The following is a 17,324-nucleotide window of genomic DNA, read 5'->3' as shown; positions in this document are numbered from 1 at the left end:
TCTCCCTTCACATAGCTTGTATATTCTGCGATGTATATATTTTAAGAAAAAGTTTTAGTGTATGGCTCATTAGACTTATTAGCCTATATTCTCCGCAATTTTTTGCCTCCTGTTTCTTTACTAACGTAATAAATTCTGAAACTAGTAAATCTTTTGAAATATTGCATGTGTCATAGATATTATTGAAGATTTTACATAGTATTCTTAAAGATTCATCATCAAGAAATTTAAGAAATTCAGACTGTACTCCGTCTGGTCCTGGAGCTATCCTTTCTTTTAGTGATATTATGGCTGCACTTATTTCTGCCACTAGTATAGGTGGTCCTGTTTCCGTGGGTATTGGGGACTGGTTCTACCTCTCATCATAAAATAAGTTTCGTATGTAATTTTTCCCGGTATTATCAATACTCTCTTTGTCCACGGTTACCTCTCCGTTGTCATTAACAAGTTTACTTACCCTTCTGTTTTTTTTGTTTGTAATTTCTCTTACCTTTTTATACACTTTGAAATCGTCGTATTCACTTTGTAGAATTTCGATTTCTTGGCATTTTTTCTCCAGTTTTCCTGTTTAGCTTCTCTGATCTTTCTCTGTATATCTCGTTATATATTTTATACATAGAGTTATTGTTCTTGTTTTTCCTTCTTTCTTCCATCAGCTGCAGAATTTCTGTCGTCGTTCATGTCTTATTTTTACCTTATTCCTTATTCATAAAATTGTCTTTAATGTCGTCTATCGTTTTATTTAGGAATTTTATCTTCTCTTTTGTGCTTCCCATTATATTATCGATTTCTTTGAATTTTTTATTTATTGTCATGTTTTTTCACAGTTTTTTCGCGTTTTCTTTAACTTTGTTCTATACACGCACACTAAAGAATTGTGGTCAGATTGAATATCAGCGCCTGGGTAGGTTTTAACACTGTTGAAACTATTTCGATATCTTTTGTTAACAAATATAATATAGTCTATTTGATTTCTTATAATAACGTCTTCTTCGCTGTCTCTAGATGATTTCCAAGTATATGGAGGTAGTTTGTAAAATGTGTTAAGCACGATTTAGTCATGTTTAGCTGCAAAGATACTGATTCTTTTATAATATTTACTAACTCTTGTAGCTCCTCTAAATTGTTCGCTGTTATGGCCGCATCATCAACATATTCCAGGTTATTAGTAGCATTAATTTTGATACATTTTTCGTTCTGTTGTGAAAACTGAAATATCTTTTCTGCATAAATGTTGAACAGCAGTGAAGAGAGATTACAATTATGTCTTACGCCAGTTCCGTTATTTGATTCCAATAGGTTTGTTGAATAATTCTCATGTCTTTGTCATCGAGCCCAATTTCATTAAACGTGTATATCAATTGTTTATGGTTATGTTGTCAAAGCCCTTTTGGTAATCAATGATGTTAATTCAATCATCCTCACTTTAGTCGTAGCATTTTTGCACCAACAACTTTTGTGTCTTTGTTGTTCCCAAGTCATTTTTTAAACCAAATTGAGTGACTACTGTTCTCACATTTTTTATAAATTTTCTTTTGTATTATCTTTAGAAACTCCTATAATGCGTGACTTATTAACCATTAATCAAGTTTTTTCGGGGTATTGTATTTCTTTGGTAGCGCCATGAAGATTGATTTTAGCCAGTCTGTTGGTATTTACTCCATGTTGGGTATGTTATTAAAAAAAACAGAACAAAGTTTGTTTAACTTATTAATGTTTGTATTTTTGAAAACGATGTCCAAAATGGGAATTAAAACTTCAATAAACTTTTATTTTATTTATTTTATTTTATTTTAAACTTACATTGTGCCTTATTTCCATTAAAATAGTAATTGTTATTAAACAGTTTCACCTATTTAAATGCCATAATATATCAGAACCCATATAAATCAAGTTGTTTTAAACATATAAACCAAGATGTTATATCCTCCCTATACTGTTGTACGGAGTTGAGTCGTGGACTCTCAAAAACGCTACCTGCAAGAAAATTGAGGATGTCAAAATGTGGCTTTATCCTAGAATACTGAAGATATTTTATACCGACCACGTTACTAACCAAAACGTTTTATTAAGAATGCAAAAAGAAAAAGAGTGGTTAACCACAATAAAAACAGCTAAAATCGAATACCTCGGTCACATCATGAGAAACAGCGAAAGATATGGGTTGCTGCAATTAATTCAACAAGGAAATATAGAAGAAAAATGAGGACCAGGAACGGTAAGGATTTCCTGGCTGAAAAATCTACGTACAATCTTTTCAGAGCAGCTATTTGCAAAATACAAATTGTCGTGATAGTCGCCACCTTAAGGATTTCCGCATTTATACCAACAGGCCCAACTCTCTTATGAATATTTAAAGTAAAAATTGCATTTAACTCTAATATTGTTGGCCCAGTTGGTTTTATGTTTCAGCCATAGGCATTTACGTTACGATTTTCAGAGAAAATATCTAGTATGAACGTTTCACGTTCATACTAGACACATCATATAATTGCTTTTGGTCCAAAACAAAGCTATGGTTTTTTATTGTTTTTGAAAGGGTTGTTTTAAAAAAAATTGTAATTTCTTTATGTATTTTATGTAAGTTCAAGAAGCCATATTTAAAAAGAGCAGGTCTGATCGCAGTTTTTAACTATCTATAAATTTTTTGTCTCGGTTATTTTTCTTTTAATTCTCCCATTAATTATTATGTATTCTTCTTTACTCCATTTTCATTTGCTCTTTCTTCCATCATGTCTAGAATTTCCTTTGTGATCTAGCCTTTCTTTGCTTGTCTCCTTGTTTGCTTCAGAACATTTTGTGAAGCCTTATGTATGTTGGTTTTGATCTATTCCCATTGTTGTCTATGTCTTCTTTTACATATTTACTTATTTATCTCTAGGTATATTGATTTCTAAAGCAGTGATATTGTATCCCACATATTTAGCCAGTTTAGAAATAATTCTACCTCTAAACTTGAAATCACCAATCAGTGTAGTGTGGTCAGAGTTAACGTCTGCCCTAGGATAAGCGACTACTCTTTCAAAGCTGTTTTGAAATCGTATGTTTACTAAGATGAAATTAATTTGGTTTCAAACTATATGTTTTTTATTATCCTGCGGTGACAGAACTATACAAATATATCTCCTTATTCATTCACCTGTCCCAATCCAAAATATTCTTCCTACAACATCATCTACCACTACGTTTTTTACTTTGGCATTAAAGTCGCCGAGAATAATTTTAATTTCTTTTGGCTTTTTATACTATTTGCAACAGTTTATAATTTTTTGTAAAAGTGTCCTGTTAAAAGTTATCCTGTAAAGTATCCCTGACGGAGTCACAAATGAGGAGGTCCTCAGAAGAATGAATAAGAACCGAGAGGTACTGACCACCATCAAATCTCGAAAGTTACAGTTCTTTGGACATATTATGCGAAATGAATCCAGATATGCTCTCCTTCAAGCCATCCTACAAGAAAAAATATTTGGAAAACGAGCTCCAGGAAGAAGAAGAACATCTTGGTTAAAGAACCTCAGAATCTGGTTCAATACAACATCTGTGCAGCTTTTCCGCGCTGCTGCAGATAAGATAAAGATTGCCATGATGATCGCCAACATTCGTAACGTATAGGCACATCAAGAAGAAGAAGAATCCTGTTAATGCAATAACTCAGATACCATATGACGATTCCGCAAAATATTTGGGTATTACATTAGATCTTAGGTTACGCTGGAGGGCTCATGTTAGAAAGCAAAGAGAACAGTTCAACACTTGAGTATTAAAAAATGTATTGGCTATTGGGAAGTCAATCCATCTTATCAGTCTACAACAAAATACTTTTATACAAACAAATTCTAAAACCCATATAAGTTTCTAATTTCTTCGCTAGAGCGAATCTTTCAATTACCTTCAGGATATTGTTTGGGACCTAGAATTTTTCTTAATACTTTGTTTTGAAAGGTATGGAGGCATTGTGGTCCTTTTAGTGTTAGGCACCATACCTTGTAACCGTATAATACGACTGGTCATATAATACTATTATAGAATACATATTAGTTTTAGACTTTTTGATAGTAATTTTAATTTCAGCATTTTAGTTAAAGGTCCGCATGCTATTTTCTGCTATCATTCTCGCTGATATTTCATTCAGTATACTGAATCAGTATGCCCAACGCCCATTAGTATGCTTAAGTACTATATTATTTTTTGCTTTTTTTAGTTGGAAGAGCTCGAGCGTCCTTTCGCCAAAGTCTGAGGATAGGATCCAGCATTAGGGGAAGGGGGCTTAGACTTGCAGGGTATCTTACTCCACCCAGTGACGTCACTGCCGCCGAAGAAGAAGAAGACAGATTGGAGCAATGGTAAGTAGAATAATAAACTAAAATTACTTTAATAGTCTTGTATGCTAGATAATTATACAAACTTCACTCTGTGTTTATTATATTAATTATAATTATGAAAAAACTTCTCTCACGTTATGTTACAAAATAAAAGTAAAATAAAAGTTGTGACTTTCTTAAATGTAAATTTTTAATAAGATATATTTTATACCCCAATCTGTTTTTTATCGTTTTTGTCACTCTGTTCTCCACAGTAGAGACTATTTTATAATTTCTTCAATATATACTTTTAAAAGTTTAAAGAGTTTTAAGGTTTAAAAGAGTTAAAATAAGTCTTATTATATTTTTATAAAATGACAGAAGACGCATCCAAGTCATCGAAGTTGATCCAATTGCTAAATCGGTCACCAAGTTCTGGTGGGAACTCAGTGTTACTGAGTATAAGGGTGAGTTTATTACGGAGACCATGGCATGGTATCCTCGCCTAGAGCATAGCACTGACAGTAAACGCTCGCATTTAAAATAATGCATTTATTTTAAGTGGCGATGATAATATAATACCATCCTATGGTTCGATCGAGGGTCGGCGCCTGAAAGCACACTAATGCTTCTCCCTTGTCAGTATTATATGAGTTTACAAAAAAGTGTAGCCACGATGAGCAAGAATTATCTTTACTACAGAGTACATATGCCGGTAATGAACTGTTGATAATAGCCTTAATAGCGATGAACCTAAAATGGACAGCCAATATACATCCCATATTATGAAGAATTTTAAAGCAATAAAAAAATTTTCTGGGTGTGTAGCAAATTTTTAAATTCTACATCATCACTAAAAGTCTGTTTAATGGAATCTGGAGGGGGCAAAAATTAAAATCAAAAATTGAAGATTCCGCAAAGAAATAAAAAAAAAACAAACTATCAGTAGAAACATATATAAAAATAATAAAAACTATAAAATGGGACATAGTAAAACTAGAATAAATAAAAAGAAATATCGAAATTAGAATTATAAAGTTCGGTAACCTATGACGTAAAGCAATGAAGGAAATATACATCAAAAAGTTGTTAAGTATGTGCAAACAAGAACTGAAACTTTGGACGGAGCTGCTTATATAATATTAAAAATGCTCAGAACGTCGCTAAAATTTACATAAGTTTATGCCTCGAAAACGGCGACATCGAAATTGGTGCTTTTTATGGATACATTTCCAAAGTTATAGAAGAATATTCAACCCACTTATCATAAAATGAAAATAAATAAAAAAGGTTTGAATAAAAACATAATAAAAAATGGTAAAATAAATAAACAAAAATATACAACTATTATAATACATGTGAATACAATATGCATATATATTAGTATCAATTGCGTAACAAGTATTCTAAAATACAATAAATGTGAGAGATACTTTGAAGTAATTTAATTTTGGCTAATATATACTAATTGACAAAAAAAGGTAAACACCGACAAGTATTTATCCGATTTTAATAATTTTTGGTATACATGTTCACTGTCCCTTATCAGTAAACTACTTAATTCGTCAACTTACTGCAGAAGCTAATTCAATAATGTGTTGACGGTCCATGAAAAAGTTGATCCTTCAACTTCCTTAGACACTTCCTTACGTGATTATTTTATTCTATATATTCCTCCGTAACCTGCTTCAGACTGAAAATACCATCTATCCAGCATCTTCCGGATTTAAATCCTGTAATTAAAATTTTATATATTTTTAGTCCTTTAACTTCGAGTGCACCCACGCCGATTTTAGAACAGACATGGGTTTCGAAGCCAGAAGTGGCAGCAGTCCCTTTACAGACCACCATCCCTTCATCTGCTCAAATAAAAGACTATACGGCCTTGACGATATCACATAGTGCACCTGCCAGTCATCAGGCCTCCTTCGAGAGGGGAGAGAGCATTGAAAGGACTCGACCTCTTCACTCCACAAATAATAGTAATAGGTAAGGTATTTTGGAAATTAACATCTTATATAGCACATTAATATTAAAACGTTTTGAACTGTGATACTTCCAAAAAGGCTCTATTTTTGGAATAAAGGAAACATTGGTGATTTAAAGTGATAGCATGTTAGACCAAAGTACAGGAATGCTTATAGATTTATAGGTATCACTTTTCTGGGATATTAGGCGGGTTTTAGAAAACGGTTTGTTTAGTCATTGTAATAAGACTTGTATTGTATCAAATACAAGAATAAACCGTAATAATTTGTTCTGCTCTAGAGAGATCGGATTTTATTTTTAAAAAATTAATGCTTAATAATTTAGGTGTATTTTATAACAATTTTTACCGCAAATTATTGAACTTAGTGATTTTGTCTGTAATTTGCTGTACATAAGGCAAGAAAGCAATGCTGAAAAGTACTATTAAATATTTTTATAAGGTGTACACTACTCAATAAATCAGTTATACAGCTACCATTACTCTTTGAATAATATAATTTATTCATAATTGTCACAAGATTTCCAATTAGAATAGTTTTAAGTCTTCTTGTGGTGCCGTTCGCTATGTAGCGTGTAGACGTTCATGCTGGTTGGATTATGCGTAGGGATCTTCTTCTTCTTCTTCAGTGCCTTATCCGGTCCGGATGTTGGCGATCATCAAGGCTATCATGGTTTTGTTGACTGCTCTGCGAAACAGCTCCGCTGAGGTCATCCCAAACCATTGTCGGAGATTTTTCAACGACGAGATACGACGGCGTCCCGGTCCTCTTCTGCCAAATACTTTACCCTGCATAACAAGTTGAAGAATTCGATATTTTTCTTCGTTCCGCATCACGTGGCCGAGGTACTCAAGCTTACGTTGTTTAATTAAATTAAGCACTTCTTTTTCTTTTGTCATGCACTGTAGGACCTCAACGTTGGTGACATGGTCCACATAAGATATTTTTAGTATCCTTCTGTATATCCACATCTCGAAGGCTTCGATTCGTTTTTCAGTGGCTTGCGTCAGTGTCCAGGCTTCAACTCCATATAGTAACACTGGAAGAACGTAGCACCTCACTATCCGCAACTTGGTTCCCAAACTGAGATCACTGCAGCACAGCAAGGATCTCAACTTAATAAATGTAAACGTAGGGATCCTTCTGCTGATTCCTGTCCTTCCCTCTGGCCTCCCAAAATATGACCTAAATATGAGACATTTCGCTGTTTAACGATGTTTTTGGGTCGAGGACCCCATTTGTAACATGATCGACCCATGGAATTTTAAGCAATCTTCTTAGACACTACATTTCAAACACTTTAATACAGTTTAGCGATCTTACTTTAAGTGCTTTCTTTCTTGTAGATTATTATTGGCCATATGTAGCATTTTAAGACGCGAATACAGATACCCAAACGAGTTTCGCGCTGACACAGGTAGTTATTGAATCTAGTATTAGTATTTTTAGCTATTGCTACTCGTATCTTCAGTTCTTTGTTGCAGTCCCACTTACTGTTAAAGGTAGCTAGCTTCAAGATATTTAAATTTCTCAATTAAATAAGTTTTTATTAATTAAGTCTTTTATGTGGAATAGTCTGCTGAATATTATTAATTTAATTTTTGTGATATTACTGTTAAAACCATTATTCTTTCCCACTGTATTAATATTACTAACTATCTTTTGTAATTCTTTTATGTTGCCTCTCTTATGATACCTGTACCATCAGCATGTGACAAATATTATTTATGGAAATTCCGTTTATTTTGATATCTTTTTTATTCTGCTTTGCGAATTGAAAAATATTTAACACATTTATATGTTAATTAGCAGAATGAAGAATATGCAGCCTTGTCTCACGCCCTTACTAATTTTACTTGTTCTTTGTATGAACCGTTGGTAATCTTTAATTCTGCCTTTTGATTCCAGTATATCTATTAAATTATCTTCATATCTTTTCCACTGAAATAAATTTCCCTTAATGCATGTATTAACACATCATGTCTTATGATGTCAAAGCCTTTTGGCAAGTAAAGACATCCCTTCTCTGGTCATAGCATTTCTACATCAATAACCGCATGCAAAACCGTGCCTTACGTGTTACCAAAACGTTTTTGAAACGATATTCCACTTCTGATTCTAATATTGGTGATCCATTTAAGTCTGTATATTTTTATTCATCTATTTCATATTTCCTAGTATCCAAGTTACCATTCGTCGGAGAGAAGGCCTTGTGTATATTTTTACCAGAGTTTGCGTAGTTCGTTGTGATTTGTTAGGATGTTACTATTTTTTCGTTATTTTTAAGTAGTTACTTTGCCCCAAGGTGTTTGTTATATATTTGAGGATTTTTGTGGAAGTTGAAAGAGTAATTTTTTACAAGTGGTAGTTCTGCTTACTCGCATTTTTTAATAATTCATTTATTTTTGTTCTCTTTTATTTTGTTTTAAATTCATTTATTTATTTACTTGTATATTTTTTTATTATTTTTTAAATTTCTTTTTTCTTTTATTATGTCCGGAATTTTCTGTCATCCAATTTTTCTTTGCTTGTATTATTTTGTAACCTAGAACATTTTGTATAATGTTTTAGATGTTTTCCATTGTTCTTTGAATTTTTATTATTCATCAGTTTTTCTTACTGGTAGAATTGATTACGCATATTTCCTTGTACATTCCTTTCTTCCAAACCAAAAGGTCTCGTGGTTTCTTCTACTGCTCCCTTTCCTACCTTGACATTAAAGACGCCAATAATCATTTTTATTTTATTAGATTTATTATCATGAACATAAAAACATTATTTTTAAGATCAGGCCTTAGTCTAGAGCTTAGAATTCGAATGATCAGATGTTACGTTTTTTCTGTTTTGCTGTATGCTGTATGTATATATACAGACGGATGCTGAGAATTCCATGGATACAGAAAGTTACCAATGGTGAGGTACTTCGGCCCATGAGTAAACAAAAAGAATTACTCAGCATAATCAAAGAGAGAAATTGAAAGGAAAAGTGCAGGGCAAAAGATCAGTTAAAAGACGCCAGAACTCGTGGCTGAAAGACCTGAGGAGATGGTTCGACCGCTCATCCACAGAAATCTTTGATACAGTAGTTTCCAAAGCTACAATTGTTGGATCGCCAACTTTCAAAAGGAGACGGCGCAATAAGAAGATTTTATTGAAACCCAAAAGCAAAATTTAGCACGTCACTCTAATTAAAAATATCTAGACCTTAATAATAGAAATACAGAAAGTGAAGAGAAAGAATATCCTGACAAGTTGTGATCTGAATTAACAACACAAACCGACAGGCAAAAAAAACATGAATGACTAATGAAATATTAGAAATGATGATTTTAAAAAGATAACAAAAAAATTAAGATATCAGTAGATATAAAAAAATCCACAAAAAAATAAGAAGAAATATATTAGAGACAAAGAAAAAGTGGCTTACCTAAACATGTGACAAGATAAAAGAAAAAACATGATGACAAACTTCTCCACGGGAAATTAAAGGAACAAACTGGAGATAATAAATAAAATAAAACAAAATTACGAAACAAATTTTGATAGAAAGAAAGACTATACATAAACTACTAAGCAAAAAAACCTCTTAAAGGAGGCAAAATTGAGACTGCCGAATAGTAATCTAACCCACGGCCCTGTACGGAAAGAAAACATGGGTTATGAACAAAAATAATATCCTGAAAATCTGGGAACGGAGTGCTATAAAAAAGATATTCGAAGAAAACAACGACTCTGAAGACGTTTGGAGGAGATCAACAAATGCAGAGGTCGTAGAACTGTACGGAAAACCAGAAATTAGCCAGATCATCAGGACAAAGAGACTTATATGGTTAGAGAGACTGGCAGATAAAAGGTGGTCAAAGAACTCGCTGCTGAGAGGGAAAGGAAAGAAAAGAAGAGGACGACTGCGAAAAAAAGCGGCTAGAATCATGTAAAAAAGACCTGTAAACAATATGTATAACAAATTTGAGACCTGCGGCCATGGAAAGAAGTAAATGGAGGAAAACAGTGAAAAATTTTCAAGCGATGGGCCTCTAGGACTTATTGAGCTGTAAATATATATATATATATATATATATATATATATATATATATATATATATTTATATATATATATATATATATATATATGTGTGCATGCAGAAATGCATAGCATGCAGAAAGAATCTATATTGGTCGTCCAGAAAGTAAGGAAAGTTTTGGCATAAAAAACTAAAGTCAAACGATATCAACACAAAATTTGAATTTGATTTACATAGTCATGGTATTTAGGCTATTTTTCAATGTAGTTGTCTTAGCGGTCAAGGCATTAATTGTGCCGTGGAATCAGTTTTTTGATGCCAGTGTTGTAGTCCTGTACAGCTAAACGCCTGAGCCAGGATGTCATTTCATCTTTGAGCTCTTCGTCGTTTCCAAACTCCTTTCTGTCCAAAAATTCGTTCAGCTTTAAAAACAGATAATAATTAGAAGTTGCGAGATTTGAGCTGAAGGGAGGATGCTCGATAATTTTCTAATTGTAGATGTTTAAGTTCTGGCCGCCACATGGAACCGAACATTGTCATGAATCAGAAACATCTTCGTCGACAACATGCCACGCCATTTGTTCTGTATTGCACGTTTTAGTCTTAAATGGTATCGCAATCGTTTAAATTTATTGTTTTACTCCTAAACATAAAGTCTACATGAACTAAACCCTTACTATCTCAAAAAACAGTAACCAGCAATATTTTCTTTTGTTTAGATTTGGTTTTTTACTACTTTTTATCGTACTCACTGGTTCTACCTTGGTTGAACATAATGCACCATTTCTTCATTAAAAAATTGTCCACTACATTTTTACTATAAACACAGCCTATATTTGCCTATAAATGTCGATAGGCAAACATTTTGGTATTCAAAAACAGAATCACACTATGTACTTCACATTTTGCTGGATTTTCAATGGGCGCCGTCATTTCAAAATGTAGAACAAAGACACGTGACCACACAATAACAAAACTTATCTCACAGAGATGCGACATAACTAGAGCGTATGAAATTGCTATGAAGGGGAATCGGGGTTGCCCTGATATGACAATCGTTCTTCACTTTCTGGGCGACCTACTTAATATTTTGATCATTAATGAGTTCAGTAAAATAGAGTAAATTTAAAAACCTCAATTGTAGAATAGGTGTTCTAAGTATTGGTAACTAGTGTTTCTTAATGACAATAAGAGAATTAGTATTGAAATACAATAAAAAGAAGAAGAAGACATGGCAATCTCTCAGTATATTTTTTACTGTTAATAGGGAAATTTCAGCCTGGTTATTCATACAGTTTTACCTGATTTTTGATCATTTTCCATTAGCGATACACTATTCAAAACAAAGAATTTTGTGATGACACTAGTCACTTATGTAAAATAAAAACAAGTAAATCAATTACTTAAGTTTTGTAGAAATGTCTTATTTCAACTTTACTATGGGATTCCACTACGAGGTGTCGAACGAGTAACATCGTTTTATATTTTGTCGTGCTTACTAAAACATAGTGCAAAAACAGTGAACATAAGTGTACCTTCAACTACAAATAAATGTATGTATAATTCACTCATTACTAGTTGAGGTTTGTTTTTGTTTCAACTGATTAAAATCACAAAAGAAAAAATTTAAACAGGATTGCCTTAGAACCGGCAATCTATTTTTATTTTAAAATGAATAAAAAGCTGAAACTTTACCATAACACATAGAAGCTAAATTATAATTTCAACTAAAAACGCAATTGCTTTTGACTACATGAGCAGTGGCGTACCAAATACCAAAACAGTAAATATGTCTCAAACACAAAACCAAGTTTTATCCTATGTATCAGTAGCGAAAACAATTCCACGGCCAACTTTCCCAAGCAAACATCAAGCCATTGTGATGCATGCCGAAGAAAATCTGAAATTGTACGATTACGTTAAAGCTATAGGTGATATAATAGGCCCTAAACAAGTCTCCTTTGCATCTAGGATATCAAACAATCGCATTTGTATCTATCTTTCTAATACTAATCTTGTTGACCAGCTCATAGATTCACATCCTATAATACAGATAGGAGATGTTTCTTTAAATATCCGAAGACTTATTTCCTCTGCTAAAAGAATAATTATATCTAATGTATCTCCGTTCTTACCACATGACATAGTTGAAAATAGCATTAAAAATCTTGGACTTCGCATCGCATCTCCTATATCCTATTTAAGAGCAGGCATTCCTGGGGACGAATATTCACACGTATTAAGTTTCAGACGCCAAGTTTACGTATACCCTCCCTCCGAAGATTTTGAATTACAAACATCAGTACTTATTTCCTTTGAAGGGAATGAACACAGAATCTTCCTTTCTACAGATAAAGTACATTGTTTTATCTGTAAACAAACAGGACATATAGCCTCCAACTGTCCAAATCCTCCAACAGACAATACACTCCCAACCGAATATATACCAACAAGCCCCAACTCATCCGTAAAAATTTCATCTCCCTCTACACATAATGCCAAAGAGCCACAAATCGAAAATAAAGACTCCAACACTGAAACTCAATCCAACACTGAAACACAATCAGACCAAATCGACATAACACAAATATCTCAAAAACGAGGACACTCTGAAATAGAAACTCCTAGTGAACTAACAAGCCCTGAAATTCCTGAGAAAGAAGCTCAACCATTGTTAGATATGCTTCCTCCTCTATCAGCTTCCCCCAAAAAAGGTCTCAAAGCTAAGAAAAAAAAGCACAAACCTGATACTCCAACAGAATTAGTATTAACCGAAACGACCAAGAGAACAATCCAAGAAGCATACAAAAAGAACCCACAAACCTTTAAAATACCCATAGACAATTTCTTTTTCTTCCTTGAAAATAGTTTTGGACATTCTGATCCTTATTCGGAAGCGAAAAAGCTCACGGATGATGTAAAAAGTCTACTTTTAAACCTGCATACTATATATCCAAATCTTTCAGATAGATCCTTAAAAAACCGATTTACCCGTCTAAGTAAAAAGATCAAGAAACAACTACAACTAGAATCCTCTGAAGCCACAAGTTTATCAGACCCAATTTCATCAAGCGATCTAACTGACGATGAGTGCCTTTCCGATCGATCCCAAAGGTCGCAGCACTGAAAAATCCCCCCTTCTAATATTCTTCTCATTCAATTTAATCCAGTGGAATTGTGATGGGTTTTACCCCCATCTAGAAAATCTCCAACTGCTTGTTGCTGATACTGCACCCGATTTCATTTGTTTGCAAGAAACCAATTTCACTAAAAACCATAATCCATACCTTAAAAATTACGTTGGCTACCACTTTATACGAACATCACACGCACGAGCTAGTGGTGGAAGCTCCATATTTATTTCTACAGATATGTTCCATCAAGAATTTCCCTTAACAACAACTCTAGAAGCCGTTGCCGTTACTGTTTGGTGTCCAAATAAAATCGTAATTTGCAACGTATATATTCCTCCCTATTATACCCTAACAGCTCTCGAAATTACAAATCTAACTAACCAACTTCCTGAACCATTTATTTTAGTTGGAGATTTTAATGCACATAGCACTATGTGGGGCTCCAGTAATACTTTCGGTAGAGGCAAAATGATTGAAAATATCATAATCAATTCCAACCTTAATTTTCTAAACACTGGAAGCAACACATACTTTCATATTCAAACAGGTACTCTCTCTTCCATTGATTTAAGCATATGTAATCCAGAATTATCTACTCATCTTACATGGAAAACACTGGAAAGTCTCTACGGCAGTAACCATTTTCCCATTTTAATTTCTAACAATGAGAACTCACAAAGACAAAGCCAAATTAAGTGGAAAATTGCTCACGCTGACTGGGATCTATTTAACTTAATTGTCAAGGAACAAACAAATGAAATCTCCTTTACGAATTCTGCTGATGAAGATCTTAACATGTTGATTAATTGTATTATAACTTCTGCTGAAAAATGCATCGGTAAATACTACTTTGATCCCTCCAAAAAATATGTTCCGTGGTGGAATGAATCATGTAAACTAGCTATAAAAGATTGTAAAAAAGCATTAAACCGATATCGTAAAACTAGAAACCAAGCGGACCTAATAAATCTTAGAAAACTAAGAGCTAAATCTAAGCGAATTGTTAAAGAAAGCAAAAAGAACTCATGGAACAAATACATCAGTAGCATAACTTCCGACACACCTTCTAGTCAAATATGGACTAAAATAAAACAGATGAAAGGTAGATATACAACATACAAAATTCCAGCCATTATAGAAAATAACAATGTCATAACTGATGACCAGCAGATTGTAAACACACTTGCCAAATACTATTTAAATAAATCTAAACTTGATAACAACTGTACTGGACCAACAAACATAAAAAATAAAGGTGTTGTACGTCCAAATTCCAATGATCATCCTGTCAATCTCCCACTAACAATCGACGAATTAGTCGAAGCTGTTAACTCCCTAAAGATCAGTGCTGCAGGGCCGGATGGCATTCCATCGATATTCCTAAAAAATCTACATGAAGATACCCTAATAAAGTTACTAGAATTCTACAACAACATATGGCTAGGTAACCAATTTCCAACACTTTGGCGACAAGCTATAACAATTCCACTCAAGAAAAATGATACTTCTGCCAATACAACTATGTCATTTAGACCCATCTCATTAACGTGCACACTTTGCAAACTCCTGGAAAAAATTGTCAACAAACGCTTACTTTGGTATCTTGAAAAACATAATATTATCAATACCGCTCAATCAGGATTTCGTCCAAATCGTTGCACGATCGATAATCTTATCACTCTTCAATCCGATATCATAGAAGCATTCTCTAATAGAAACGACCTTATAACTGTCTCACTCGATATAGAAAGTGCTTTTGACACAGCATCAAGGCCGGCAATTCTAGAAAAACTTAAAGAGTCTAATTTATCTGGAAACATATATCTATTTGTTGAGAATTTTTTAACTAACAGAAGTTTCAAAGTTTCTGCAAATGGTAAAATGTCTCCCTCATATATCCTGGAGACAGGAGTACCTCAAGGATCAGTCCTCAGCACAACCTTATTTTTACTGCTTCTTAACGACCTTAGTTCCTTAGTACAACCCCCTGTCAAACATAATATCTATGCGGATGATCTAGTTATTTACTGCTCGGGTAAAGTAACAAGCTCCACTAGCACTCTTTTGCAAAATACTATTGATAACATTTCTCACTGGTCTAACAACATTGGTTTTAGCTTCTCGCCTACAAAGTCTAAAGTGATTAACTTTAGCAAAAAATATAAACAAACTCTTCCACTCATAAAATTAAAAGAGCATCCACTACAAGTAGTTGAAAATCACAAATTTTTAGGGGTAATTTTCGACAAAAAATTAACATGGAAGAGACATATAGAAAAAACTAAAGCCAGTGCCTCAAAAAATATAAATCTCTTAAAATCACTAGCCAATCGACAATGGGGAGCCGAAGAAGAAGTTCTATTAAGTTTATACAGAGCCCTAATAAGATCTAAGTTAGACTATGGATCGATATTATATATGTCTGCCCCTAAAACTTATTTAAAATCACTAGATACAATTCAAAACACTTCATTAAGAATATGCCTTGGAGCCTTCAGATCTAGCCCTACAGAAAGCATATATGTCGAATCGTGTGAACCCCCTCTAAATATTAGAAGACAACGTCTACTAAACTCCTATTTTGCTAAGGTCTCTGCAAACCCAAATAATATATCATTCCAACTTATTAAAAATTTTCAATTAACAGGAGCACACAGTAGAGCTACTGCCAATTCATCACTACAGTTTCTATCCCCACTCTTAGAAAATTTTGACCTAAATCTTACCACCCCCATTAATCAGCCCAATACTCCACCTTGGCTAAAAATATTACCTGACTTTAACGTAAATTTGTGCAGATATAAGAAAATGGAAACCTCCACGATACTCATGAAACAAACTTTTAATGACATAATTAATAGAGGCAAGTTTGATAACATAATATTCACAGATGCATCTAAAGACGAAGAAAGTGTCGGATGTGCCGTTACTTCCACAAATAACAGACTAGCAATGTATAGACTACCCAAGATTACCAGTATATTCACAGCAGAACTCTACGCCATACTTAAAGCTCTGGAGGTTCCAATGCAGGGTACCAAAAACTTAGCAATCTGTACAGATTCATTATCATCCATAAATTCCATTAGAAAAATCTACACATCAAATCCGTTAGTTAATGAGATCCACGAAAGATTTACAGCACTTGCTAAATCCAACACTTCGGTTTCGATGATATGGAATCCTTCACATGTTGGTATTAAAGGAAATGAGAATGCTGACCACGCAGCAAATGAAGCACGTTGCTCTGACCTTACAGATGAAAAATGCCAATTGTTTCAAGATATAATAATTGAAATTAAAAAGTTATCTACCTCAATGTGGCAAAATCAATGGAACAGGTGCACTACCCAACTAAAGTCCATCCAACCAAACATTTTAGGACCTAGAATTTTTTCTACGGAAAGAAAATCGAAGACCATCATTAGAAGGCTTAGAATTGGGCACACCCGGCTAACCCACGGATATCTGATGGTTCCAGAAGAACCTCCAAACTGCCAATATTGCAACTCCCGTCTAAGTGTACACCATATACTTGTGGAATGTAACCAGTACGCAGCAGCACGGATAAAACATGGTATCCACGGAAGTTTATGTGATATTTTAAATTCCAAAAACAATATGTCTAATGTGATAGAGTTCCTTAAAAACTGTAAATTATATCACCTGTTGTAATTGTATCACCTATCTATATTTTAATTTTGTATTCATCTGCTAGTTTTGTATTTTCTTTTTTTTTAGATATCAATGTAACTTAATTTATTGTTTTCTGTAACACAGTTCCTCGTGTCAATGGCCACAGCAGCCGAGACATGTATTTTGAAATAAAAAAAAAAAAAAAAAAAAAAACTTTACTATGTTTGTCAACTACATTTTGAT

At 33.5% G+C, this 17,324-nt stretch overlaps 1 protein-coding gene across 6 annotated transcripts in view; it reads left to right on the top strand.

Moving 5' to 3' along the window:
- LOC140437434 (voltage-gated inwardly rectifying potassium channel KCNH6-like) overlaps positions 1–17,324 on the top strand; it is a 713,853-nt gene that overhangs the window by 233,146 nt on the left and 463,383 nt on the right. For all 6 annotated transcript variants that reach the window (XM_072526970.1, XM_072526969.1, XM_072526966.1 and 3 more), the window contains 2 exons: positions 4,202–4,343; positions 6,063–6,290. In XM_072526970.1, the coding sequence (XP_072383071.1) occupies positions 4,202–4,343; positions 6,063–6,290 (370 nt within the window). The remainder of the gene's footprint in view (positions 1–4,201; positions 4,344–6,062; positions 6,291–17,324) is intronic.

Source organism: Diabrotica undecimpunctata, chromosome 3, assembly GCF_040954645.1.
Source record: "Diabrotica undecimpunctata isolate CICGRU chromosome 3, icDiaUnde3, whole genome shotgun sequence".
Lineage (NCBI taxonomy): Eukaryota > Metazoa > Arthropoda > Insecta > Coleoptera > Chrysomelidae > Diabrotica > Diabrotica undecimpunctata.
This window is presented reverse-complemented; position numbering and strand designations above follow the sequence as displayed.